The sequence below is a fragment of the Peromyscus eremicus genome, chromosome 23, assembly GCF_949786415.1.
Source record: "Peromyscus eremicus chromosome 23, PerEre_H2_v1, whole genome shotgun sequence".
NCBI classification, from domain to species: domain Eukaryota; kingdom Metazoa; phylum Chordata; class Mammalia; order Rodentia; family Cricetidae; genus Peromyscus; species Peromyscus eremicus.
This window is the reverse complement of record NC_081438.1, coordinates 30,786,453-30,814,147: the sequence shown is the minus strand read 5'-3', so window position 1 is coordinate 30,814,147 and position 27,695 is coordinate 30,786,453. Positions and strand designations below refer to the sequence as shown.

At 49.9% G+C, this 27,695-nt stretch overlaps 2 protein-coding genes across 2 annotated transcripts in view; both read left to right on the top strand.

Annotated features, from left to right (window-relative positions):
* The first annotated feature begins 417 nt into the window (after window positions 1-417).
* Eif3b (eukaryotic translation initiation factor 3 subunit B) lies at window positions 418-23,529 on the top strand. Its single transcript, XM_059249197.1, has 19 exons — window positions 418-926; window positions 6,717-6,909; window positions 8,308-8,427; window positions 8,651-8,708; window positions 8,879-9,007; window positions 9,223-9,380; window positions 12,533-12,664; window positions 12,742-12,808; window positions 13,462-13,508; window positions 14,913-15,123; window positions 15,888-15,960; window positions 17,259-17,381; window positions 19,145-19,223; window positions 19,832-19,970; window positions 21,096-21,221; window positions 21,822-21,899; window positions 22,288-22,396; window positions 22,505-22,621; window positions 23,044-23,529. Exons 1-18 carry the CDS (start codon window positions 464-466, stop codon window positions 22,606-22,608), a joined length of 2,409 nt encoding a protein of 802 aa, XP_059105180.1. The 5' UTR covers window positions 418-463; the 3' UTR covers window positions 22,609-22,621; window positions 23,044-23,529.
* A 2,752-nt stretch (window positions 23,530-26,281) lies between these two features.
* The window catches only part of LOC131898456 (kinesin-like protein KIF19), a 51,643-nt gene continuing 50,229 nt past the window's right edge, over window positions 26,282-27,695 (top strand). Inside the window, exons 1-2 of the mRNA XM_059249636.1 lie at window positions 26,282-26,368; window positions 27,058-27,138. Of these exons, the coding sequence (XP_059105619.1) occupies window positions 26,282-26,368; window positions 27,058-27,138 (168 nt within the window). The remainder of the gene's footprint in view (window positions 26,369-27,057; window positions 27,139-27,695) is intronic.

The window sequence follows — 27,695 nt, the reverse complement described above, 5'->3', positions numbered from 1 at the left end:
CTTGGCATGGTTCTCTAGTCACATATTTTGTCTCCATACAGTTCCACGTGTTCAGAGCATTGGAGAATCTACTTGGGGCTCCCCAGATAGTTCAGTCCTTGCCGCTAGCGCCCGCCGGGAGAGGCATAGGAACGTCCGCCATCTTGGACGCAACTATTTCTTAACCAAAAATGGGGGAGCCACAAAAACCAGTGAGTTTACTTGCTACCCAAAGTCCCTTTTGGCTATAAATAATCTGTTTTGTCTTGAAATATAATCTATGGTTGTTTCTAGATGCTTTTTATGCGTATCTGAGTTTCCTTGGGGTGGTCGTAAGGAACGAGGGCGTGGGTGTCTCCCCCCTGAGGTGCATATTGGTACGATCTATTCGCTGCACGCACGTGGCTCCGCTCTAGCGGCGCGCGGTGATTCCTGGGAGTCGGAAGCAGGGCGGCCGAGCCGGGTGAGGAGCAGCGCGGGGCCCATGCAGGACGCTGAGAACGTGGCGGCGCCCGAGGCGGCGGAGGAGCGGGCTGAGCCCGCGAGGCAGCAGCCAGCCTCCGAGTCTCCGCCGGCGGATGAGGCGGGAGGGTCGGGAGGGTCCGAAGTGGGGCGGACGGAAGACGCCGAAGAAGACTCTGAGGCCGGACCGGAGCCCGAGGTGAGGGCCAAGCCGGCGGCCCAACCCGAGGAGGAAACGGCGACGAGTCCGGCCGTGTCGCCGCAGCCGGCGGAACGGTCCTCGGCGCAGGAGCCCTCTGCTCCCGGGAAGGCGGAGGCCGCGGGCGAGCAGGCCCGGGAGCACTCTGCCGGAGGAGCGGAGGAGGAGGAGGGTGGGTCCGATGGCAGCGCGGCTGAGGCAGAGCCGCGGGCTCTGGAGAACGGAGAGGCAGATGAGCCCTCCTTCAGCGACCCCGAGGATTTCGTGGACGACGTGAGCGAGGAAGGTAAGGGCTGTGATCGTGAGTGTGTCTATGGTGAGGGTATCCTCGGATGTCGTCGAGTGGGCGCGAGGTCTTTCGTCTACAACGATCCGCCCCTATTTTCTCTAAAGTAGGGGACCACTTGGGGAGCCACCTCTGCGGGAAGGCCGAGCATCTAGGGTTGGTAGAAGGCAGGACAAGTTGCAGTATCCGGGGCATTCCAGTTTCCTGGCCACGGTTTCCAGCGTTGGTCAGCTAGACCCCCTCAGGGCCGAATGGGAGGGACAGGCCGTGTAGATTCTGGTGCCTTCCCCCTTGCAGAAGTGTGTCTTCCCACGGTTTCCGTAGTAAGGCATTGCCGTCTGACCCAGCCACATTCCCGCCTGCTCATCTTCTTTTTTCCTTGGTCGGTGCCCCTCACCATTCTTGTGTTGGGCATTGCTTTTTCACGCTGTTCGTTTTGCAGCTTACCTCATATTCCCTTCTACGGAGACTGGTTCTGTGTTTTGCCCAGGAGCCTGATTCCCAAAATCCTTTATGACAGCTGATAGCCTGTGTTTTCTGCCATTTCAACTTCAGGCTGAGAGCACATGAGTCAGTTCCTTTATGTGTTGATTTGCTTACTACCGAGGGGCAGTAGCTCAAGCTGAACTTGAACTCTTCATTCTCCTGCGTTTGTTTCTGTATTGCTGGCACTACGGGCATGAATCCCCCAAATTACTGATTTTTGAACTGCCAGTGATATGCCAGGAAAATCTAGAGCCTCAATATAGTTGTCAACCTAGAACTTAAAATATTAAAGGGGCTGCCATTTAAATGGTGACATACTTAACTTTTGTAGGTTTATGGGGTTTGTTTTTTGTTGTAAGTCTGGCATAGCCCAGGCTGGCCTAGAACTCTTATGTAGCTGAAGCTGGCTTTGAACTGATCTTCCGGCCTCCACTTTAAGATGGCCAGCATTTAAGGTGTAAGTCACCATGCCTGGCTTGTTTTACTGTATTTCTTAAGGTAAAGATGTTTTAGCCTGAGAAGCAGGTAAACTACTGTGAAGATTCTACCAGTCTTTGCTGTACAGGCCCTGAGGAAATTTCTCTGTGGATGAAGCAGGTTTCTGGGTTCCCACCTCTTGCCCAGCTCCAGTGATCTCTGATGTACCTGTTCCCCCATGCTAAAGCCTAAGTTTTGGCTTTGAAGCTCCTTTTGAACCCTTGGTTATTTATTTTTGGTTGGAGTGTCTCCCTGTTGCTTCATGGTTTCAGACAGACCTCACACTGTATCCCATGCTGGCCCAGAACTCAGTCATCCTCCTATCTTGCCCACTCAAGTGCTGAGATGACAGGTGTGAACCACCACCAAATTAGCTGCTTTTTTAGGGGAGAGGGTGTCACCCTGAATTCGGGGCTCACCAGTTGGCCAGACTGGCTGGCCACTGAGATCCTTGCTTGTGCCTTTCTAGCCCTGGGAATATAGGTGTGTGCTGCTGTGCCAGCTTTTTACCTGGGTACTGGGGGTCCTAACTCAAGTCCTGCTGCTTGCCCAGAAGTAACTTTTGGACTAACCATTTCTCCATATGCCCCCCACCACCATCTTTTCTCTTTTTCAAAAGTTTATTTTTATTTTTTAAATTAAAAAAAATTGTTTTATGCAAAAGAGCATTTTGTCTGTCTGTATGTCTGTCTGTATGTATTCATGCCTAGTGCCTGTGGCGGCGGTTGAATCTTCTAACTGGAATTAGAGTTGGTTGCAAGCCACCAGATGGGTGCTGGGAATCAAACATGAGTCCTTTAGAAGAGCAGCCGCCAGTGCTAATTGCTGAGCAGTCTTTCCAGCCCATGTTTGTTTCATTTTTAATTTTGGGTATGTCCATTTGTCTGTGTAGGTTTGTATGTATGTGAGTGCAGGTGCCCACTAGGACCAGATGAGAGTGTTTAATTCCCTAGAGCAGGAGTATAGGTGGTTGTGAGCTACCCTATGTAGGTACTGGGAAGCAAATGGGCCTGTCTGCTGCACGATATGAGTATTTAAAGAATTATTTGAGCCCACTTAATTCCCAGATTCCAGTGTGCAAATTACCTCCAGAATTGGGGGGTGTGGAAATGAGGGGATCCTGATGTGACTACAAGGCCAGCCTGCCTCCCTCTGTTCTGCTGGGAGCCCAGTGGGTCCACTGTATGAGGGAAGTACAGAGTAACGAGGAGGGTTTGGTTCTGAAGAACTGGCACTCTTAAGGCCATCTGGCTTTGGGTGATCACATAGAGATGTCACAAGCCTGGGAAGGGAAGGCAGCCTTTTGGTTCTTAACCAGAGGAGCAGCATGGAGTCTGTCTTGTCTCCCTCCTTATTCTGTCTCACAGTTGTGTGTTAGTATGTATCTCCTATTCTGTTTCTGAGAATGAACAAGTTGTTTCCCCAAGTGTAGTGTGCATACCTGTCATTCCAGTACTTGGGAGGTAAAGGGAAGAGTCTGAAGTTAGCCCCTGCTGCATAGGGAATGCAAAGCCAGCCTGAGGTACATGGGACCTTGTATTAAAAAAACAAATGGAAAGGGCTGAAGAAATGGCTCAGCAGTTAAGAGCACTTAGTATTCTTCCAGAGAACCTGGGTTTGATTCCCAGCTCCCACATGGTGGCTCACAACTCTCTGTAACTCCAGTTCGAGGACCTGATGCTCAGGTACCAGGCATGCATGTGGTGCAAAACATTTGTACACAAAAAAAAATTTTTAGGGCTGGAAAGATTGTTTAGCTCCTGAGCACTGGCTGCTCTTCCAGAGAACCTGGGTTCAATTCCCAGCACCCACATGGCTCACAACTCTCCAATTGCACTCTCACACAGACATACATGTAGGCAAAACATCAGTGCACATAAAATAAATACAATTTTAAAAGTAAATAAATAGATAAATTTTTAAAGAACCCAAACAAACTAAAACAAATATGTGTTGCATTGTGGGGATACTTTGCTCTGCCCTGCCCAGGTAGCAGCAGATTGTTACAGGCTAGGTAGACGCTTTGAGCTCCTGGGAAGGAGTCTGTAGTTTGTGTAGAAGCTGAGCTTTTTTATTACATCTTGTTAAGTTCAGATCCAGCTTAACAGGCCATTTAATAGTATGGTGAGTAGGCTTTTAAAGGAACCCGGAGTTCACTGTAGCTTCTGTAGTAAAGGTGTGTGGCATTGCTGTTGAAAATCTGCCTCTTTGCTCTTTGCCTGCTCTTGATTCTGCCATCTTTGAAATGTGTCTTAATTGGGTTTTATTGATGTGACAGAACATGGTGGCCAAAAGCAACCCTGAGTCCATTGTCCAGGAAGTAAGGGCCCACCAACAAAAGTCATTTGGTTGTGTGGTGGGAGTGGTGTGCACCTTTAATCCCAGCACTTGGGAGACAGAGGTAGGCGGGTCTCTGAGTTTGAGGCCAACCTGGTCTACCAAGCACATTCCAGGATGGCCAGAAATACACGGAAAAACCCTGTCTCGAAAAACCAAAGCAAACCAAACAAAAAAAGAATCATTTGATGAGTTGGTGCTGCGCATCTGTGTCAGAAGCGCGTTCTGGAGTTGGTTTCTGCTTATACAGTGGGTTCCAGGGTTTGAACTTGGGTTGTCAGGCTTATACAAGTGCTCTACACACTGAGCCTTCCTGCTGGCCCAGAATTTCCTTTTATTTTTAATCATATATATTATTTTTAATTTTTTTAGCTTCTTCTGTATGTATGTGTTTGCCTGCATTCGTGTATATGCACCACATGTGTGACTGGTGTTTGTGGAGGCCATAGGGCATCAGATTCCCTGGAACTGGAGTTATGGATGGCCTCTGCAAGAGCAACAAGTGCTCTAAAATGGCAGGGCCATCTCTCCAGCTCTTTTTTTTTTTTTTCCTATTCTTTCTTTTTGTGTGTAGGTGTCTTGTCTGCATGTTTGTCTGTACATGCATAGGGCAGTGGGTTCCCTGACTGGGGTTGCAGATGATTGTGAGCCACTGTGTGGATGCTAGGAACTGAACTCTGGTCCTCTGGAAAAGTAACAAGTACTCTTAACTGCTGAGCCATCTCCCTAGCCCCACATATATATTTTCTTTTTGGTCTTTTTGAGACAGGGTCTCACTGTGAAGACTATGAAATCTCACTATGGTTGTCCTGGAACTCACTATGTAACCATGCTGGCCTCAAACTCTGCCTCCTGAGTTCTGGATTAAAGGCCTGAATTACCATACCAGGTCAAACATATTTTAAGCAGAATCTTCTGGTATAGACCTGGATGGCTTCAAAACAACTGTCTTTCTGCCCCAGTTTCTCAGATGCTGGGAGCAGTCTTAGATCTAGCTCACCTTTCTCTTTGTGTACATGTGCTGTATGTGTGCAAGTGCATGTGGAGACCCCAGGTTTACAGGAGGTGAGTTCTTCACCACCACCACCCTTTTTTAATGATAGGGTCTCTAATTGAATCCGGAGCTCATCGTTTCATCTAGACTGGTTGGTCAACAAGCCCCTGAGATCCTTTTACCTCTGCCTCACAGCCTTGGGGTTATAGAAGCATGCTTCTACACCTGGCTCTTTTGAGACAGACTCTCACTGTGTAGATCAGGCTGGCCTTGAATTCACAGAGATCTCTCTACCTCTGAGTCCTGGAACTGAAGGCATGCACCACCGTTCCCACCTTACACTTGGCTTTTTGTGGGTGCTGGAGATCTGAAACCAGTTCCTCATACGTGTGGGCAGTGAACACTTTCCCCACTGAGCCTCCGTCCCACCCCTACTTTCACTTCAGAGAATGAAATGGGACAAAGGATGGTTGTTGATATTTGGGATATTTAGCATGTTGAAGTTGCTTTTCTTTTTAAAAAGATGGGTTTTTCTTTTTAAGTGTATATGTTTGCACACATGCCTTTGGAGGTCAGAGGTGTCCAATCTCCTTGAACTGGAGTTACAGGCTGTTGGATGAGCTGCCCAAATTGGGTACTGGGAACAGAACTCAGGTTCTTTGCAAGAGCAGTACGTGCTGTTAATGCTGAGCCGTTTCTCCAGCTTTTTTCAGTTTCCTGAGACAAGGTCTCGTGTAGCCCAGTAGGAGGCTGTCCTTGTGTTTTCTTCTTGTTCTTGTTCCTCCTCCTCCTTCCTCCTTCTCCTTCATTTTTCAAGACAAGGTTTCTCTGTGTAGTCCTGCCTGTCCTGGATCTCACGCTGTAGACCAGGCTGGCCTCTAACTCACAGAGATCTGCTTAGCTCTGCCTCCTGAGTGCTGGGATTAAAGGTGTGCGCCACCATCGCCAAGCTGCAATAAGCCATTCTTCAAGGGTTTGTTTTTTTTTTAGGAGCAGTATTGGAGATTGAACCTAGGGCCACTTTTGCATTAGGTCAGCATGCTATCATTGTGTTATATCTGCAGGGCTTTTGTATTTTATTATTTTTTAAAGTAATCATTGTTCTTGTGTGTGAGTGTGGACAAGACTGGAGGTCAGAGGCTAACTTTCAGGAATGGATTCTTGCCACCTTATTAAGGCAGGGGCTCCCTATGTAGATCAGGCTGGCCTTGAACTCAGAGATTCATCTGCTTGTGCCTCCACCTCCAGAGTGATGGTATTAAATATATGCACCACCCGGCAGTCACAAACGGATGCATTTGACAGTACTTCCCATCAGAAGGAGTGTGAGGGTTAGCCTTCCTGATTCTTTGTCGTTTAAGCTAGGTCATGATTTTTTTGTTCATGATGAAAGCACTTAGAATAGTTGCCTCTTAGAAATAATCAGCCTGCTAGCTAATGGATGAGCACTTCTTGGCTTAAATAGAAACCACTTGACATTTCTTTTACTTCTTTAGAACTACTTGGTGATGTACTCAAAGATCGGCCTCAGGAAGCGGATGGGATTGACTCAGTGATTGTTGTAGACAACGTTCCTCAGGTGGGACCGGATCGTCTTGAGAAGCTCAAAAATGTCATCCACAAGATCTTCTCCAAGTTTGGGAAAATCATAAATGACTACTATCCTGAAGAGGATGGAAAGACAAAAGGGTAAGAGCGCTAGTTGCTGAAGCAGCAGGTGTGGGCCTGGGGAGCTGTGTGTTCGGGCCACCGCAGAGGGAGGCTCTCATAGTGGACTTTTGGGGCTCAGGTCCTCGGCGGGGCTCTGGAATCATGGTGTCCTGAGTGACTGCAGACTGAGGTCACCGAGCTGATGCCCATAGGAGCAGCAGGTGACCTGGTATAGGTTCTGGATGAAGATACACTGTCCTGAGAGCGGGCACAGCCCAAGGGCAAGCCTGCCTGTGGGATTTCCCTCGGAAGTAGTTTGTGGGGAAAGTCTGTGTCATTGCTTAGTTGGTGACTTCCTTCATACTGTACCTGAAGTCATGGGTGTAGCCTGAGGTTTCGTTCGTGACCTGCAGTTTGCCTTTTCTCCTCAAAATTAGATCTTTCCTGTTGATTCTAGTCCTTCGTTGTGTCTGTGGTGCTGCGTGTGGAGCCCCGGGCTCAGCTCTGAGTGTGGTGCCGGGTGTCAGACGTGCTTTCCCGACAGCATTCTGACTGGGCAGTCTGCTTAGCTCCCGCTGTGAGGCCTGAGGTTCCTGAGCAGTGGGCTGCCTGCCCTCGGTGAACTGGACAGGGCAGAGTGGTCCACAGTGGAGGCTGCCGCCGAGTTTGTAGGGTCATTTCCCTCTTACCACCGTCGACAGACCTCCTCTAAATGCTGCTGTGTCTGAGCCTTTTAGAATTAAAGTCTTAGGGTTTAAAAAACCCTACAAAGTAATTTTTGGAAGAATCATTGATTCTAGGCAGTGCCACTGTGTTTTATGTTTTTATTTTATTTATTTTTAAAGATTATATTTATTTTTATTTTATGTGCATTGGTGTTGCCTGCATGTATGTCTGTGTGAAGGTTCCAAATCCCCTGGAACTGGAGGTAGAGATAGTTGTGAGCTGTCATATGGGTGCTGGGATTTGAACCTGGGTTCTCTGGAAGAGCAGCCAGTGCTCTTAACCACTCAGCCATCCCTCTAGACCCCCCCTTTTTTTTTTCTAATTCTGGTTTATGTGTGTGAATGTTTTGCTTGTTTGTATATATGTGCACCACATGTGTGCTTAGTCCTCTCAGAATTACAGGCAGTTGTGACACCATGCATATGTAAAGTGGACACTTAGCTAAGTTTTGACAACATGCATCACAGGGCTGTCACGGGATAATGGTTATTTCTGTTCAACTTTTCTGTCATTTATAAAATCAATCTTGAGATCTTTCTGTTAGGATTTCATTCTTTAGGAAACTGCTTGGCCTGCGTGTTGTACCCTGGTCCTCAGGGTGACCACCTTGGGGAGGCTGCAGGCAGTTAGGACCTCAGTTCATACAGAAAGGTTGCAGTGTACAGTAGTCTTAAAGGTGCCCATGTGCAAACGGCTCACCTTCTCGCTCAGGTACATCTTTCTGGAGTATGCTTCTCCCGCCCATGCTGTGGATGCTGTGAAAAACGCCGATGGATACAAGCTGGACAAGCAGCACACGTTCCGGGTCAACCTCTTCACTGATTTTGATAAGTAAGTTGGAGCCTGAGATGTGTGGTTGATGCCTCTGTGTGATAGGGAGTTCTTCAGTGGGTGCTGGTGGCCTTTGAGGTGATTGACTTCTGTTGGCCAGACAAGAACAGTTCATGTTTCTGCTTTAGGCATGGGGTAAGTGGGAAGAGTACAGTGCTGCCTAGCCACGCACCCCCTCATGCCATCCAGCCTGTGCCACTCAGCAGTGCCTATTCTGTTCCAGGTACATGACCATCAGTGATGAGTGGGACATTCCAGAGAAACAGCCTTTCAAAGACCTGGTATGTGTTCTCTGAAACCTCTGCTTTTGTAGTCAGGAGAGATCGTATAACTTGAGGTTAAAGGGTCTATTGAACTTGTCATCTGTCATAAAATGTGGTAGTTGTCAGCAAGCTTTCTTTGATGAAAATTAATGCAGTGCACTAAATCCCTCGATTTTGATCATTTTTAGGGAAATTTGCGTTACTGGCTGGAAGAGGCAGAGTGTAGAGATCAGTACAGTGTGATTTTTGAGAGCGGAGACCGGACATCCATCTTCTGGAATGACGTCAAGGACCCAGTCTCAATTGAAGAAAGAGCGGTGTGTACTAGCAGCTGTGGCCATGGCCATGACTTCCTGTCTCCCTACAGCAGGGCTGGTTTCTGCCCGAAGGCTCTTGTTTTCTGAGGCACTCTGAGAACAACTGACACTCCTTTCCCAGCTTAGAAACAGGTTCTGAGCAAAGAGAAGATGCGCTGTAGCAGGAAGGGTTGCTGTGCTTGGTTTCTATCATTTTAACCCTGATCTTCTTACAGAGATGGACGGAGACTTACGTGCGCTGGTCCCCGAAGGGCACCTACCTGGCAACTTTTCATCAGCGGGGCATTGCCCTCTGGGGAGGGGAGAAGTTCAAGCAGATTCAGAGGTTCAGCCACCAAGGCGTGCAGCTCATCGACTTCTCTCCGTGTGAAAGGTGAGTGACTCAGCTCTCCTCTTGGTGGACTCCTCAGCTGACTTATCATAGCCTCAGACTTCCCAGAAAAATCCCAGGAAGAATGGAGAGAATGCCACTTGGCAGCAAGAGAGAGATGTCAGAGTCAGCCCGGACTTCATAGAGAGTTTGAGGCCAGGTTAAGTACATGAGACCCTGTCTCAAAAAGCCTCGAAACAAACAAAGGAGAGAGAGAAAAGGGAAGAAATAATCAAGAGAGCTCATGGATGTCTCCCACTAGCACTTGGCCCTGCTCCTTTACCCACTCCTCACATAGTATGTAAACTGCTGAAGCCCTGCAGCGGATGAGGTAGGATGGTGAGCATTCAAGGTTTTTTTTTATTATTATTATTTTTTGTCTTGCCAAGATATGGCCCAAGGTCTCTGCCATGGAGCTGTGTCCTCCCCAGCCCCACATCTGAGCAGCTGTGGGGGGGGGGGGGGAGTAGCTTCCTTACTGTGATGTCACCTTCCTGGGCTTCAGTGACAGAGTCCCACAGCAGGAAGATTGTGTGCGTTGTGACTCTTAAGAGAGCGAGCCCACACTGGCAGAAGTCACTACAGCATGTGTTCATAATTGTTGCATTGTGTTGTCTTTGGTCTCTTAACTCTGCTTAACATATGTTTCTCATGGGTATGTGTATATGGATATATAGGGAAGAATACTGAGCGAGAATTGTTGAGACCAAGATTGGAAAAAGCACAGGGACAAATAGCCAAACTAATGGAAACGCATGAACTATGAACCAATAGCTCAGGAGCCCCCAACTGGATCATGCCCTCTGGATAAGTGAGACAGTTGATTAGCTTGATTTCTTTGGGAGGCCCCCAGGCTGTGGGACTAGGACCTGTCCTCAGTGCCTGGGGCTTACACAGGAACACTTGGCTCAGCCTGGGAGGAGGGGACTGGACCTGCCTAGACTGAATCTACCAGGTTGAACTCAATCCCCAGGGGAGTCTTTGCCCTGGAGGAGATGGAAATTGGGGGGAGGCGGGGGTGGGTGAGGTGGGTGGGGGGAGAACAAGGGAATCTTTGGCTGATATGTAAAATTAAATTATAAAATAAAATTTAAAAAAAATAAAAAGAATACACATTGAGGTTGTGAATGTATCCCTCAGGTAAAGTGAGCCCTGCAAGGTGAACCACATGTGCTCATCTCCAAGGGCACATTTGCCACAGAACCGCTGTGCGTGTTTTATGATGTGTTGGTTCTAGGTAAGGCACCATGCCAGCATTGATACTTGGTGCCATAATGTCACAGATGAGTTCTTGTTCTAGTTCAGCGACGAGACATTTTCTAGAAGGGATTCTTTCCCATGTCTGAATTGGTCATGGAACACAGAGACACTTGTGAAAAGTGGAGCTGGCAGAAAGCTGGAGGAGCCCATATGCCACAAACACCTAGAACCCCAGCACTTGGGAAGTAGAGGCAAGAGGATCAACTTGGTCTGTAAGAGACCCTGTTTCCAAAAAACAACAAAAATTTATACCTGATAAAATTTATTATTCCTCTTTTTATCAAATTTACTTCAAAACAAAAGGTATATAATGCTGTAACATAGAAGTGCTTTACTGCATAGAGAGAGGTTGTTACTTCCACTGATACATGCTTGGCCCTAGTCCTGTGTCCCTTAGCCCTCATTCCTTTCACTGGGAACACCCTTCCCTCCCTCTGTGCTGCTTTCATGGAGTACCCTGTAATTCTTAACCACTTGGCATATCTGGTACAGGAGAGTCCATTCCAGCAGCAGTGTTATGTGGATATGAGCCGGGCGGTGGTGGCGCACACCTTTAATCCCAGCACTTGGGAGGCAGAGCCAGGTGGATCTCTGTGAGTTCGAGGCCAGCCTGGGCTACCAAGTGAGTTCCAGGAAAGGCGCAAAGCTACACAGAGAAACCCTGTCTCGAAAAACAAAAAACCAAACAAACAAAAAAAGTGGATATGTGAGGTGCTGGAGGTGGTGGTTAAGAACACTTGTTCTTGCCGAGGACCCGCTTCAGTTCCCAGCACCCCATAGTTGCTCACAACCATCTGTAACTCCAGTTGCAAGGAATCCAACTCCCTCTTCTGACCTCCAAGGGCACTAGGCATGCATGCAAGCAAAACACTCATAGGAAAGAAATCGGAAACAAAGCAGGGGGGGGTGTGAGAGACAACTGGCCTGATGCCTGGGCCAGGGTGACAGACACTTGAGTGTCATCCCTTCACCTCTTGGGAAGCCTGCTCAGTTTCCTCAGCAGTTAGCTCACCTGTGTTCTGAGAGCACAGTTGGCACATTAAGTTAGGATGTGGCTTTCTCTCTTGATACAGGGCCTGGCCCCAAATCACTGTAGCTGAGGCTGGCATTAAACTCCTGATCCTCCTGCCTTCGCTTCCCAAGTGCTGGAATCGGGGCTGTGCACTACACCTGGTATGATGTGTCTGTCTGTCCACACATCTGTCCTGGCCTTGTGAGGTCCTCTGTAGTTGGTTCTCTGCAGCTTTGGGACTCACTGGTTACAGGCTTGAGCAGTTTGTGTAATGTAATGCTACTGATCAGGATTTCAGTCTTGGCAGCCCTGGCACTGCAGTAATAGGGCTTTTTGCTGGTGTTGTCTGGCTTGCTGTGGCCTCTCCCACTGCCCCTTGCTTCAAGGAGTGGTGTGTGCTCAGGAAACGTGTGCTTTGTGGGAACAAATAAAGATTTGTTCTACAGTATAGAGATGCTCGCTGTCAGGTCACTAATTACCATTTCCCAGAAGGACACTTACTTTAGAACTGTACGTGACCACCTGGTGTCTTTATCTCATTAGTCTTAATTACAGGATTGAAGATAGGAGAAGCCCACATCACTCCTCCCTCTAGACCAGCCTACTCAAGCAGACTTTTGTGGGAGTGTTTGATTTCCTGGTGCCACTCCTAGTGGAACACCATTCTGGGTGACTTGTAGTGGTACCTGGTTATGCTCACCCCACCCCCAGCTTAGAAAGATCAGGCACCATTCTTGGGGATCATGGTATATGGGGAAAGGCTGGTTTCTTACATCTTGGCAATGTTCTCTGTACTTGTATCTGTGACCCACGGTAATGTGTGCTGGAACTATGACTCTCACACCAAAGGAGGTGCTGTACTAAGTGACCCCCTCTCTTGCAGATACCTGGTCACTTTCAGCCCACTGATGGACACTCAGGATGACCCTCAGGCCATCATTATCTGGGACATCCTCACAGGGCATAAGAAGAGAGGCTTCCACTGTGAGAGCTCAGCCCACTGGCCCATCTTCAAGTGAGTAGACGCAGCCGTGTTCCGCCTGTGGCCTTTTCCTGTTCATTGGTGCAGCCTGGCACTTCTTTTCTCCTCAGGTGGAGCCATGATGGCAAATTCTTTGCGAGAATGACTCTGGATACTCTTAGCATCTATGAAACACCCGTGAGTTGGTTTGTTTTCATGTTTGTGGAAGTTCTGGGCATTAAACTAGACTCCTGCATGCTAGGCAACTGCTCTAGCACTAAGCTATGGCCCTAGCTCTCATGGTGATTTTTGTGTTCTAGAAAGCAAGACATGCATGGTTGGGTGCATGTGTGGCTGTACTGTGTAGCATGGATATAATTAGTGCTTGCTTAATCTGTGCTATAGTAAGAGAAGCAGGGCTTTGGTAGACTGGCCAAGTAAATCAGTAAAGGCCAACTTCAGTGCTCCTGCAACCCTTCCTGTGCTGGGTGGAAGTTTGGGTTCTCCTGTCCTGACTCCTACTGAAGTTGTATTGGAAGTGTGTGTGTTGCTGTTCACCTACCCTTCGTGCTTGTAATGCTCCCTAGACACAGCAGAATCTTGCACTGTTAAGAGAAGGGAAAGGGTGGTGAGATGACTCAGTGGGTAGAGGAACAAACCTGACAGCCTGAGTACACTGCACTGTGGAAGGCAAGAACTCGGCTCCTGGACATTGTCTTATGACGTGCATACGTGCAATGTGACATGTGCTCCAGTCTTCAAAAATAAGTGTAAAGAGAGGAATACAGAGTTGACATTGCCCTGACCTTTCTGAGCTGTGATTGGTTTTCTTTTTTTTCCTTTGTGGGCAGTCTATGGGCCTTTTGGACAAGAAGAGCTTGAAGATCTCTGGAATAAAGTAAGTGAATGTTTCTGTAAAGTCAGTGTCAATGTGCTCTGGCTGCTGTGGCAACACAGGATGCTCACCTTCAAACAGCAGAAATGTCTGTCTTTCCCTCTTGAAACTGGAAGTCCAAGATGAGCTGCTGGCTTCTGTCTAGGGGCTTTCTCTTGAGTGGATAATGTCTCTCTCCCAAGTAGTTGAAAGGAACAGCTCTCTAGGGACCTTAAAAAGGCGTTTACTGGGTCCCCTACCTTCCCTCACCTATGGCCACTACCTTACAGTTCCACAGACCTTCAGGCCATTGCAGCTGGGTTTTTAGTTTTTAAGGCAGTCTCATGTAACTCAAACTAGCCTGGAATTCCTACTGTAGCTGAGGACATCTTGAACTCTCTGTTCTCCTGCATGGTGGTATTACAGGTGTGTGCTGCCGTGTCCAGCTAGCACTCAGTGATTAAACACTTAGGAAAAGCATTTTCTTGTTTGTTTCTGCAAACACTGGGATGCTGTAGTGGATCTTGCACACTGGCACAGAAATAAATACTAAGATCAAATAGTCTTGTCCAGCCGGAGTAGGGACTGTGTGGAGACTTGAGCACAGCGGCTTTATCCTCTTAGGAAAGCTCCCTGATGGAAGGTCTTCCCTGCTGCTCCTGTGTACTGTGGGGTAAGGCTTGGTTGGGTACGCAAGGACCTGCAGCTTGTTCTGACTTATTTATCTGAAGTCCTTGGAAGCTGATTAGTCCTGGGGTGGTGAATGCTTAGCAGCCCAGAGGACACTAGCGTGTCTTCCTTTTGTTTTTATGTTCCTGGGTATCATTTGGAAAACAGGCATACACTGATCTACAACAAATTGTGGGCTTCTGCAGTACAGCTGGTCAGGAGGATAAGGAGAGGAGGGGATGCTTGAGCCTACAAGCTTGAGACCAATCTAGGTAACAGACCATCTTAACAAAAAAAAAGTGTACAAGAGTATGGCATGTATAGAAGGTTTTCACGTGACTAACTTCACAGGCAGCCAGTCACAGTGTCTGCCCTAAGGAACAATTAATAGAGGAGAAGGGTTTGTTCACCTGTCCCACCTTCCGACTTGCAGTCCTCCCTTTGGCACCTTGGTTGATATCGTGCAGCTAGAGTCATCAGCCTGAAGTATATTTGTAAAGAGCAGTGCTATGTGGTGGCTGAATGCGGAGCTGGTCTGCATGGGCTGTGGGTCCAATGAGCATCCTCCTTCCGTCTATTCCCTTGATGCCCCACGGTTGGGAGAACTGCAGGCTGTACTGTGCAGTGTCTAGCACAGGCCTGGTGTGCAGCAGGCTCAGGGTACCGGCATAGAGCTTTTAAGAGTAAGTGTGTTCTCTCCTGCTCTCAGTTCTATGACCACCTGTTCTTCGCATAATCTTTCATCCCTTTGTCCTGCAGAGACTTCTCTTGGTCTCCGGGAGGTAACATCATTGCCTTTTGGGTGCCAGAAGACAAAGATATTCCAGCCAGGGTGACCCTGATGCAGCTCCCCACCAGACAGGAGATCCGAGTAAGGAATTTGTTCAATGTGGTCGACTGCAAGCTGCACTGGCAGAAAAACGGAGATTACCTGTGTGTGAAAGTGGACAGGACTCCAAAAGGCACACAGGTGAGGAGTTGCCACGGGAGCCACTTCTAAGTGAGCTGCTGCTTCTGAAGATTTGTTGCTTAGTTTTGTTTGTGTGTGTGCAGAGTACAGTTGTGCAGGTGCCTGAGGAGGCCAGAAGAGAGCTTCACATTCCTAGAGTTGGAGTTAAAGTGGTTGTGAGCCACTTGGCCGGGCACTTGCAACCTAATTCAGATCTTCTCCTGCAGCATCCCTCCAGCCCCTGTAGTTGTTTTGTTGAGAGGTGTTAATGGGTGGTGTATTGCGTAGACTCATAGGGTACTTTCAGGGTTGCCTGGTGTGACGCCGCCGTCAGCTGTCTGGTCATGGAGAGGGTTCTCATAGTATCTGGGTTTTTTTGTTTTTTTTTTTTTTAACAACCCTATCTATATTGCAGCATGTGTCAGTATATCATCCCATTCCTTATCATGGCTGATTAGTATTCCAACACACACATCCATCCACATGTTAATGGACACACATTAGCTGGTGGGGCGAGTAGTAGTGGGTCTCTGTAGTATGGTGCTGCTTGAAGGTCATGGTGCAGGTTACTCCACAGTGTGCAGGTCCTGTGGTCCCCTGGATGGACTGACTGGAGGACCTTGAGACCTCTGGCAGATGTGCTGCCGAGTTTACTTGGACTGTTCTGTCATTGTGGCAGCTGTATCACCAGCATTAGGGATGTGGATGTGCGGGGGGGCTGAGCGCTAGCTTGTTCACATGAACTCCCTTCCAGAATATTACCCCTTTTTGATTTTTATCAACAGGGCGTTGTCACAAATTTTGAGATCTTCCGAATGAGGGAGAAGCAGGTCCCTGTTGACGTTGTTGAGATGAAAGGTAAGCTTCTGTGTAGCAGGCAGTGTAGCTTGAGTTTTCCTGCCTGGCCCACAGTCAGGACAAATCTCTCTCACCTGCCAGTCCCACAGCCGCTCAGACCCAACCAAGTAAACACAGAGACTTATATTGCTTACAAACTGTATGGCTGTGGCAGGCTTCTTGCTAACTGTTCTTATAGCTTAAATTAATTCATTTCTATAAATCTATACCTTGCCACGTGGCTTGTGGCTTACCGGCATCTTCACATGCTGCTTGTCATGGCGGCGGCTGGCAGTGTCTCCCCCGCCTCAGCCTTCCACTTCCCAGAATTCTCCTCTCTCCTTGTCCCGCCTATACTTCCTGCCTGGCCACTGGCCAATCAGTGTTTTATTTATTAACATATTTGCCATACAGAACATCCCACAGCAAGGAAGGGCCTTCTGGGCCCTTGTCTTGGACAGCTTCTACATGAGCAAGGTGCTCAAGCAGTGTACTGAGGTGGGTGTCAGCAGGAGCAGCCAGCCCAGATCACACTGACCCTGAGCACACGGGTTAGGTTGGCTAGCCACAGGCATCCTCCCGTCTGTCCCGCACTGAGGTGACACCATGCCTAGGAATGGCTGTGAGTGAGTGACTTGCTGATTGTAGTTTCAGCTGTTTTTGATTCTGTGAGAGTCTCATTCTATAGTCTGACTCCCAGGCCTCGTGCTTCACCCTGCACCACCAGGCTTGGCTTTCAGTTTTTGTTTTTCCCTGTTTGGTGGAGGGAGACAGGGTCGGTCTCACTCTGCATCCTTGACTGCCTGGAACTCGGTGAGATCCACCTGCCTCTACTTCACAAGTGTTGGCATTAAAGCCGTGCCCTGCCATGCCCACCCTCAATTTTCTTTAATAAAAGGTTGATGTACTTTTCCTTTCCCTCTAACTTCCCTCCTTTGCTGAAATAGCCAGATAGTTTCTGCCTTGTCTGACAAAGTGCCTGTGCCTTTCATTTGGCTTTTATTTTGTTTTGCTATAGAAAAAAATCATATCTCCCATGTAAGGAATGACAATGTGGTGGCACAGGCCTATGATCTTAGCCCTCAGGAGGCCAGGCCGGAAATTACAAGTTCTAGCCTGGTCTGGGCTTGTTACCAACCCAGTGTCACAAGCAGATTAAACCAGCTGCCTTTGAACTCTGCTGACTTCTGTTTGCTGTTGCCGTCAGTCGGTCTGTGGTCCTGATAGTGAATCTGGGGTTTGGGGTGCTTTTCTCCTGTTGTAAATGAAGATGTTGCTGTGAAAGATGGCGGCCACTGACGACTTCTTGTTGATTGTAGAAACCATCATAGCCTTTGCCTGGGAACCCAACGGCAGTAAGTTTGCTGTGCTGCATGGTGAAGCCCCTCGGATATCTGTCTCTTTCTACCACGTAAAGAGCAACGGGAAGATCGAACTCATCAGTAAGCAGTCTGCCCTCAGGCTCCCTCTAGAGATCTTCTTGGGCCTGGATTGAAGCTCTGGGTCAGATGATAGGCAGGATGCTGAGGTTGGGTGACTCGGGACAGAGGGAGCACATACACCCTCCTCTAAGGTTTCTCGGTTTTAACTCTGCCATTATTTTGGGGGCCGCTGTCATTTCCTCTCTTGGACTATTGCCCCTCAGCCCGGCTTAGTCCTCAAGTCCTCTATCTGCTTCAGCAGAAAGAGTCCCATTCGGGTGGCAGTGCATACCTAAAAGACACACCCCCTGTTGACATGGAGTCAGCATGTAGCCTGGCTTGGGCTCCCCGGGGGCTCCTGCCACTCACTCTTGGCCTTGTGTCCTGACAGCCCCGCACAAGCCAGCAGGTTATGTTGCCCTCACTGGGGTGGGTCTGCAGGGCTACCCTAGGCTGTGTTCCATATGGTTGCTTTATTTGAGACAGGGTTTTTCTTTCTTTTTTTTTAATAATTTATTTAAGATTTATTTATTTATTATGTATACAGTATTCTGCCTGCATGTTTTGCCTGCAGGCCAGAAGAGGGCATCAGATCTCATTATAGATGGTTGTGAGCCACCATATGGTTGCTGGGAATTAAACTCAGGACCTTTGGAAGAACAGCCAGTACTCTTAACCGCTGAGCCATCTCTCCAGCCAAAGAGGCAGGGTTTTTCTGTGTAGCTTTGGAGTCTATCCTGGAACTCGCTCTGTAGACCAGACTCCATACGTTTTTTATAGGAAGCCATCCCCCTGTTCCCTGTACCCTAGCAGTCATATCATGGCTTTCTTGGAGTTGGACTTTGTGTATCTTAGTAGCTTCTGAGACCTGTGAACAGTGTGCTTTCCTTTACCTGAGTCAAACCATTTTAGGATCAGTGGGCTGTGTTGCAAAGTTGGTTATATTGTTGATTCTCTTGGATATATAAAATGTGGACAATTGCAGACAATCAGAAGACTTTTGTCCCATTATAACAACACCAGGAAAGGGGTCATTTGTCTCCTGACTGTGTGTAATAAGTGTTCTTTCGGTTGTCAGTACCAGGGTCACAGTCAGTGCTCCACTGTGCATTGGAGCCAGATGGGACAATTGTCCTATAACTCTGAATGTGAGACTCTCACCCCATCAGGGCAATATGGCTGTAGTGCCAGGACTTCACCCCCTTCCACGCTACTGCTGTGACCAAGGAGACACCCAGATGTTAATGGCCTATTGTGCAGGCAGATGGCTGGCTGAGAGAGGCCTGAAGGTCTAGACAAGGAGTCACCCCATTTGCTTTGCCAGCTTCCCCCAGTGTCGGGTAACTGGGAAGATGATATGCTTGAAGTTCTGTGAGCACACTAAAATGATGGCTTGAGTAGGTTGGTCCTTGGTGTTGTTGAAGTCAGTCCCTTCCCTGACAGTCTACTGGACACCAAGGACTTCAGAGACGAGTCACTGCTGTAGTTACTGTAAGTGCACTCTTAGTCGGGCTGCATGTGAAGTTGAAAGTAGTACCCACCATACTTGGCAGCAGCCAGCACCCACCACCCTTAAGCATGCAGTATGACTTCATGTTTAACTGAGTGGGGACTTGTTTTCAGGTAGTTCTCCTAAGGTGACCAGTGCATTTGTGTCCGAGTTGTCCGTGGACTTTGTTTTTGCCAGCTTTTCTCACGGGTGGCACAGCCCTCCTCAGGGGTGGCGCTGTCTTAGCTGGAGGCACTGGCAGCAGTCCCCTCACAGGTGCTTGCTTTTCTTGCAGAGATGTTTGACAAGCAACAAGCAAACACCATCTTCTGGAGTCCCCAGGGGCAGTTCGTGGTGCTGGCTGGGCTGAGGAGGTGAGTTGGGGCCCTGCCTCCTGAGGGTTTGTGTTGAGATGGAGGAACATCACCTCACTTGATAATTGTCACAGCTGAGCCTCCAGCCAAAGCAGGCCGGTCTCTGTAGTGACTTGCAGATGACACCTCTTGAGTGATCATAGCCTTACAATCCCTCCTGGGAATCCCATGTCTTCAGTGGGACAGATGAGATGCTTAGCTGGACCAGCCTTGCCCTCTGGTTGGGGTGCCTTTCTTTTGCTCTCCTGCATTCCGACTGAGCACAGGAGTAGTGAGCAAATCCAGCCTCGACCTCTGGTGCGAAGGGATGCCGCAGCTTGCTCCCACTGTGGTGTGTATGGTACTCTAGTTCTGGAGGCTCCCTCAGGTACCACCTTCTCTAGATGGCACAGAGCTCTTGTGCACACACCATGTCCTGATCCCAGTCTCATGGAGTCCTTAGGAAATTTGTCACTGAGGACAACAGGGCTGAAGTCCAGGGAGCTACAGCCCAGCAGAGAGTAGGCACCTTGATCCTTTCCCACCCTTGTGACCCAATGGAAGTTAGAGGCATCTCGGAGTAGGGATGCAGGGTGATTGTGGGATGCAGCTGCCCTGTTACCCCACAGCATGAATGGTGCCTTGGCGTTTGTCGACACTTCAGACTGCACCGTCATGAACATTGCAGAACACTACATGGCCTCCGACGTTGAGTGGGACCCAACGGGCCGCTACGTGGTCACCTCTGTGTCGTGGTGGAGCCACAAGGTAGGAAGTGGCAGATGCTGGACCCTCCGGTAATGAAGTCTCTCATGGCTGGTGACAGAAACTGTTCTCTGTGTGATCATTCTATCCAGGGACCCTGGGTGACAGGATACTACTCACGAGCCTTTGCAGCTTAGGGAGCCATCTGATTCAGAGGCTGCCAGAGCATGGGCCACTGTGCCTCCTGTGGGCAGACTGCTTTCTGTGTTTACTGATGAGTGGTCACTTGAGCTAGTCTGTTCAAACAAACTTACTTTTTTATGTGCATTGGATTTTCACCATGGGTGTTGTGTCCCCTGGAACTGGAGTTATAGACAATTGTGAGCTGCCATGTGGGTGCTGGGAATTGAACCCGAGTCCTCTGGTAGAGCAGTCAGTGCTCTTAACTGCTGAGCCATCTCTCCATCCCCTTGTTTAAGATCTTATAGGACTGGGGATATCAGTGCATAACACCTACCTAGCATGCAGAAGGTCCTGGGTTCCACCTTCAGCACCCCCCTAAAAAAAGAGGGGAGGGGCTGGAGAGATGGCTCAGAGGTTAAGAGCACTGACTGCTCTTCCAGAGGTCCTGAGTTCAATTCCCAGCAACCACATGGTGGCTCACAACCATCTGTAATGAGATCTAGTGCCCTCTTCTGGCCTGTAGTAATACATGCTGTATACATAATAAATAAATAAATCTTTAAAAAAAAAAAAAAAGAGGGGAGAAAAAAAGGAAGTGAAACTCTTAAGTCCCGTGTGGGACCATTCTGTTCAGTCCATAAAACTCCCAGAGCCCCGCATTTGAGTTAAGGCAGTGCTTTGTGGAGTCTTGCTGGGAAAGACAAGGTTAGCTGGCTGAGCCGTGGCTGGGACTGTCAGTAGTTGGCGCTGCTGGGGAAGTTTCTTGTCCAAGACCCCCAGTGATGAGCAGGCCTGCACTGGGAGAAGCAGCTGCTGACTGCTGTTGGCACAGGAGTCTTACATCACTGTGCGTTTACTAACCCCCTTCCTGTGGAAGAGGAGCACAGCCGGGAGCAGGGTTTGGTTTAGGCAGCATGCTGAGCACAGGTTGGTGCTCTGGCTCCTGAGAGTAAAGGTCCCACGGTGGCCTTGCATATTTGCGTGATGGACCCCACTGCCCTCTAGGTGGACAATGCTTATTGGCTATGGACTTTCCAAGGACGCCTTCTCCAGAAGAACAACAAGGACCGCTTCTGCCAGCTGCTCTGGAGACCAAGGCCCCCAACACTCCTCAGCCAGGATCAGATAAAGGTCTGTGGTCCCTGCCTTGCTGGGGGTTGGAGGTGTTGTAGCACTGAAGGAAATGAAGCGTCTGTCCTGTGACTGGACAGGAGCACTGAGTGGGGAGTGGAGATAGAACATGGAAAGGCCTTTGAAGATAGGCAGGGCCAGTGAGACCTGACCTGAAGCAGTGTCAGGCACTAACTCTAAACTCGCAGGCTAGGCAATACCTATAAACTCAGTAGGCTGAGGCAGGAGGATTGTGAGTTCTTGCCAGACTCTGCTGTAAAGCAAAAAGATGATTTTATACTTCCTGTCTGTTCCCCACTCTCCAAAAACCCAGGAGTCTGCCTAAGCCACACAGGTTGTAAAACAAGTCCCAGTGGGTTTGGAAGAGCTAGGAGGGGTTAGGTAATGGGTAGGCTTGTTTGTGATAGTATGTCAGAACTGGGAGTGACTCAGCCAAGGAATCATCTCCATGAAATGAGATTCCCCAGACGGGCATGCTGGTGCCCTGGGGCTGAATCCTGTTGGTCCTGGAGGCTGTCAGTGTACACTGGCATCTTTGAAGGCAGCGGTTGCAGTCCTTGCTTTGAAGGTTCAGTCCTGAGAGACTTGTCTTGGTTTCAGCAAATTAAAAAGGATCTGAAGAAATACTCTAAGATCTTCGAGCAGAAGGATCGCTTGAGTCAGTCCAAAGCTTCAAAGGTGAGGCTGAGGGGGTGCTCGCGGAGCCCATCCCTGTCTGGGCCTGGGCAGTAGTGAGAGGTGTGTGCCAGGACCCTGGTCTGGCTTCTGCTCCCACGTGTGAGGGGGCAGCTAGCAATGGGGAGCAGAGAGTCAGCACTGGTTCTTGGAACCAACAGCCACTAACACAAGGGAGAGGCTGGCTTTTCCTTGATAGAAGCAGGAGGGAATGGAATCGGGAAGAGAAATGGGGGTCTCTTTTAAGGGAGGTTCCCTGGAAGGCTTGCCCAGCACACAAAGCTCTGCTTGCCCTCTTCCGAACTTCAACAATGGTTGCTAGACACAGAGCGGGTCACTGTGGCTGAGCAAATGTGTCCTGCTCAGCCCTGCAACCTTCCCCACATGATAGGAACTGGTGGAAAGAAGGCGGACCATGATGGAAGACTTCCGGCAATACCGAAAAATGGCCCAGGAACTCTACATGAAGCAGAAGACCGAGCGTCTAGAACTACGGGGAGGTAACCAAGCTTCTGGGCTTGTCTGCAGGTGGAGTGGTCCCTCAGGGGTGTGGACTAGGCCTGCAGCGGGCATTGCGTCCCAGGGGTCAGCCTGCTCTGTCTTCTCAGGGGTGGACACTGACGAGCTGGACAGCAACGTGGATGACTGGGAGGAGGAGACCATCGAGTTTTTTGTCACTGAGGAGGTCATTCCTCTGGGGAGTCAAGAGTGACCTCAGCACTGTGGTAAGACTTGTGAACGTGAAGACAGGAATGAATGCCTGCTGAGTCTCTGGCTGCTTGTTAGACCACACATAGAAGACACACCAGGAAGATGGTAGTGCCACCACTGGTGGTTAATAGGAAGCTTGGGAAGAAGTGGGGGCTGGCACAAGGGCTGTGCTGCAAGAAGGGTGATTGGGCACGACACTGTCCCCGTGTCGGTAGTGTTGGTACAGGCCACAGTTCAGGAGTGAGTGTCTGCCTGCGCGTGGTGCTGGGTTCCCTGGAGGAACCATGAGAGCTAAGCTGGGGTGATGTGGGTGCCATTGACAGCCAGGCCCGCTCTCGGCCTGAGGCACTGCCTCTCGGCCTGGAGTGTGGTCGGTGAAGACTCCCGCTGTGGTCCCTTGCTGGTGGCTGACTAAATGGTGCCTGGTCTGTTGCAGTGTCACTGTGCCGCGCCCAGGATCCGAGGCCGCCCTTCACAGAGAGCCTCCCTCGGGCTGGGTTCTCATTGTGCTTTCTTGCTCTGGACTGCGAGTGCACCCGGGCTTCTTCCATCCCGACACAGCTCTGTGCCTTCAGCCCCTGGGTCCACAGTGGGGACACTCGAGGCTCCGCTCACGTTTGCCCTGTGTGGGTTTTTATGCCGTGGCTGCTGTGGGGCCTCAGTGCAGTGCTCCTGGTGGCTCCTCCTCCTCCTGCTGCTGCCCGAGGTGTTTCCGGAGCCTCCACCTACCGCTCAGTGGGCTTCCTTCCCATCTACGGACTTACTATCCTGCGCGTGGCCTGGAGACCTTCAGGGGGACTACACGCCCACCACGTGCTTGCGCCGGTGGCTCTGGAGGCACCCCAGCACCTCACACCTGTTCGGGCTGTGGCAGGGCCTCTGCGCAGGTTGGATGTGGAAATAAAAGCAGCCCTGTGTGAAATGTTGTCTCCTCTTTGCAGTTCGCAGTGGCCTGGAGGCCTGCCCATTCCCTCTCCCTGGGGTGAGGGTGTTTGCACACTTGCTCCTGGCTTGTTGAGAGCCTGTCTGAAACCTAGTCAGGAGCTAGTGTACCGGATCCCAGATACAGTGTCTTCCATCTGTTTCTGTGAGACAGTGCTCATCATCTCACCCCACAGAACCCTTGGGTTTGCCAGAATTGGACAAGTTGGAAAACAGGTATAGAGGGGTCAGCCACTTAGACACACACCTCTCTGCAGTTACCTAGTGTCCAGTAGAGAAGACAACAAACTGGTATAGATGGCCTGCACCCAGGGTGAGCTGTGGCCATGCTCTACACAGCCTGCCTCTGCATCTGTTGTGACCAGAGAGCCACCCCAGGCTGGGCCCACAGCTGTGGTATGTCTGCAGAGCATGTACCTCCAGCAGAGGTCAGGCTGCCACAGATATGGGAGAAGACAAAGTTAGTGATTTGTATGCATCATCCTTGGGAGGTGGCTCACCTCTCCTCCTGGGTCTTAGATTCCTTATTCCTTTGGCCTCTCTGAGGTTCCATCATGGTTGCTGCAGGCCCTTCAGCGGTTTTACCCCAGGGTATTGGCCACTCCCATGGTCTTTAAACATACTTTTTGAGTTTCACAGCAGTGCGATGGAAAAGGCACACAGATACAGCACATTTGCAGGTGTTTTGGTTTTGGTTTTGGTTTTTCAAGACTGTTTTGCTGTGTGATAGCCCTGGCTGTCCTGGAACTCACTCTGTAGACCAGACTGGCCTCAGACTCACAGAGATCTACTTGCCCCTGCTGCCTCTGAGTGCTGTGCTTAAAGGTGTGCGCCACCACAGCCCACGGTACATCGGAAGGTTCTTAATAGTGCTAAGCTTTTCACTATTTGAAACTTGGTTGTGATTGTTTTCTGTGATTTCTAAGTGAGAGCATTTGTGAAGCCCTGTTTCCTGTCTTCTGTGGTGCAGCTGGAGTTTAGGGAAGGCTCCTGCCTCAGGACAGCCTGTGCTCAGGGCTCAGCATGGGTGGGATTCACCCAGGCTCCTGGAGGCTGGGGGTAGTGGGGGAGCTGTGTTTCCTTGGGCCTTAATCCCTTCCCTGCCCTGTGGCAAACATCTCCTGATGCCCAAGGTTGACCCAGATGCTAAGGAAGAGAAGGAATGTGACCTAAGGAATGGTAGTTCTGGCCTCACAGCTAAACTGGTTTGATTTCTGAGAGAGGGTGGAATTTGCTTCAGGGGAGCCTTCAAGTTTCCCATGATCCTGTCCTGTTAGCTTGAGACCTAGGCAGAGTCCTCACAGAAAGCCTAAGTTTGGGTTCCATAGGATCAATCTGTAGCTTTTTGTTACAGAGATCCACCTGCCTCTGCCTCCTGAGTGCTGGGATTAAAGGTGTGGGCCACCTCCCAGGTAAACATGGCTCTTTTTTAAAAAAATAGTTTTTATTTCATAGTATTTTGTATGTATGTGTGCATGCTTGTAGAGGTCAGAGGGGAACCTAAAGGAAGCTCTTCTTCCATGATGTGCATCCCAGGAATTGAATTTAGGTCTCCAGGCCTGTGGGCAAAGTACCTCTACCCACTGAACAGCTTCTGAGCCTGGCTCTTAACAGATTTGATTTATTTGTTTGTTTTGTTTTTGTTTGTTTGTTTGGGTGTTTTGTTTTGTTTGGGTTTTTTTGTTTTTCAAGACAGGGTTTCTCTGTGTAGTTTTGGTGCCTGTTCTGGATCTCGCTCTGTAGCTCAGGCTAGCCTCGAACTCACAGATATCCGCCTGGCTCTTCCTCCCGAGTACTAGGATTAAAGGTGTGCGTCACCACTGCCCGGCTTGTTTATTTGTTTTTACATACATTGTGTGTATGCATACGAAGGTCAGAAGACAACTTGCAGGAGTTGATTCTTACACTGTGTGGATCCCAGGGATGGGAATTAGGTCGTCAGCTTTCATGGCAGGTGCTTTTACCTGCTGAACCATCTCTCCAGTCCCCAAGCCTGGCTCTTAACAGCTGTGCCACCCCAGGTTACCTGTGTGACATTGCTGGTGCAGTCTTCTTGACCGGGCTGGGGAGTTCACAGAGCAGGGCATTCTCGGGGATCCCGTGGAAGAGGTGAGGCAGTAAATCCACCAGCTCCAGCCTTAATCCCTCTTGGGTGTTCAGACAAGACACCGAAGGCTGGAAATTGTACCAGAAACTTGGTCGTCTATGAAAGACCCTGGCGAGGTCGCTGACAGCTGAAATCAGTTCATTTGGTTTCATCTGTTGCTGTTTTGTCCTTTGAGAGGGAGGGAAGCCACAAACACTGACCTGCTGTTCTGAGGTGGCCGCTGTGTGGGTGACCATTGCTCCTGGGCTCAGGTGAGAAGGGCACCATACTGCAGGGTTCTCTAAGGTGGGCTTATCTCTAGACCAGAGGCTTCTGTGGTGTAAGAGAACTAGAGACAAGCTGAACAGGGTTCTTGTCATGGTCCTCATCATGATGTCATCTGTGAGGTCTGTCTGGCTGCTTGGGGACTGCTCAAACCATAAGGGCTGTCCTGGCTAAAGAGACAGGTAGGGGTGACATCAGGTTAGTAAATGAGCTCAACACTGGCCCAGCCCCACCTCTGGGGACCCAGCTGATGTCACCAGAGTGAGCCTGGGGAGCGGAGCAGGGCGGCGCTGATCTGGGAAGATCTCCTTGCCTCTGACTCTGCTATGTTAGCTGGGGACCTCCAGTTCTGACTTGCAGCATGCCCTCCCACCAGACCGCAGACCCCTCTCCAGCCCGGGGCAGCCCAGCCCTGAGGGAGATGGAACCCAAGGACCAGCAGCTCATGGTGAGTACCCTCCCTCGTGTCCCCTGCTAACTCCAGCCCCTTCTTGCCTCTACCCCTGCCAAGAAGCCCCAAACCCTATACTCGTGGATCCTTTAAAGACCAGTGCCCCACTCCTGGTTCCGACTTTCCTGGGACCCAGTGATACACACGCTCTTACCCCTGTATCCTACTCTCTGATCCTTCATCCTCAGAAAGCCCAGGCTCTGGACTATGACCCCAGCTGTGGGGCAGACCGCTTCCTGTCAGGCTCCTTGTCCCACTCAGCCTTGGGATGAACTGTATTACAACCTCCCTGGCACCTGTGTCTGGTTAAGACAGAGACTGGCCCCTTGTCGTCTATGTACCATCAAAGATACCCTTACACATGGGCTGGGCAGAATTGAGGGACATGCAAAGCCCAGGTGCCTTCTGAATGCTCATCGAGGGCTGGAAGGTACAGGTAGGTTTCTTTTCTGAGCACAGCTAAAACAGACAGCTATGTGACCTTGGGCAAGTTGCTCCTCTTCTCTCTGTTCCATGGCCGTGACGTCACCACCAATCCCTCAGAGCCCTTCTGGGAGGCAGCTCCATGCAACTAGAGTCTAGGTTTGAATGAGGGTAAGGCTACCCCCTCACTGAGAGCACAGAGACTGAGGATGGGAAATGGAGTCCTGCTGAGGATCTTGGTGCTGCCTGTGCCCTGTCCACAGGTGGCGCTTCGGATCCGTCCACTCAACAGTACAGAACTGGAGGAAGGGGCCACCGTCATAGCCCACAAAGTGGGGGACCAGGTGAGACTAGAGGCGTTTGCTCAGGTGGCCTGGCTCTGTTCTGGGGCAGAGCTTAGCTGACAAGCACTTTCCACACAGCTTTTTATCTGTGGGGTGTGTGTGTGTGTGTGTGTTAAAGGGGGAGAGAGAGGGGACGACTTGCTGGAGCTGGTTGGGTCCCAGGGCAAACTCGGGTCCTTGGGTTTGACAGTAGGCGATTTTCCCCGATGCTGAGTCATCTCGTAAGCCCTTCTTGGTTTTTGAGACACAGACTGTCACTGGGACCCAGGCCTCATTGACTAGGTGAGGCTGGCTAGCCAACGAAGCCCGGGGATTTTCCTGCCTCTGCCTCTCAAGCAGTGGGACTCCAATTGAGTGCCCCCACGCCCAGCTTGTGGGTGCAATCAGGTTCTGGGGATCAAACTGTGTCTTATGCTTGCATGGCAAGCACCTTACTGACTGAGTCACCTGCTTAGGTTTTTAGAATTTTTCCTGGCCAGGCGGCGGTGGACACTCCTTTAATCCCAGCACTCGGGAAATAGAGCCAGGTGGATCTCTGTGAGTTCGAGGCCAGCCTG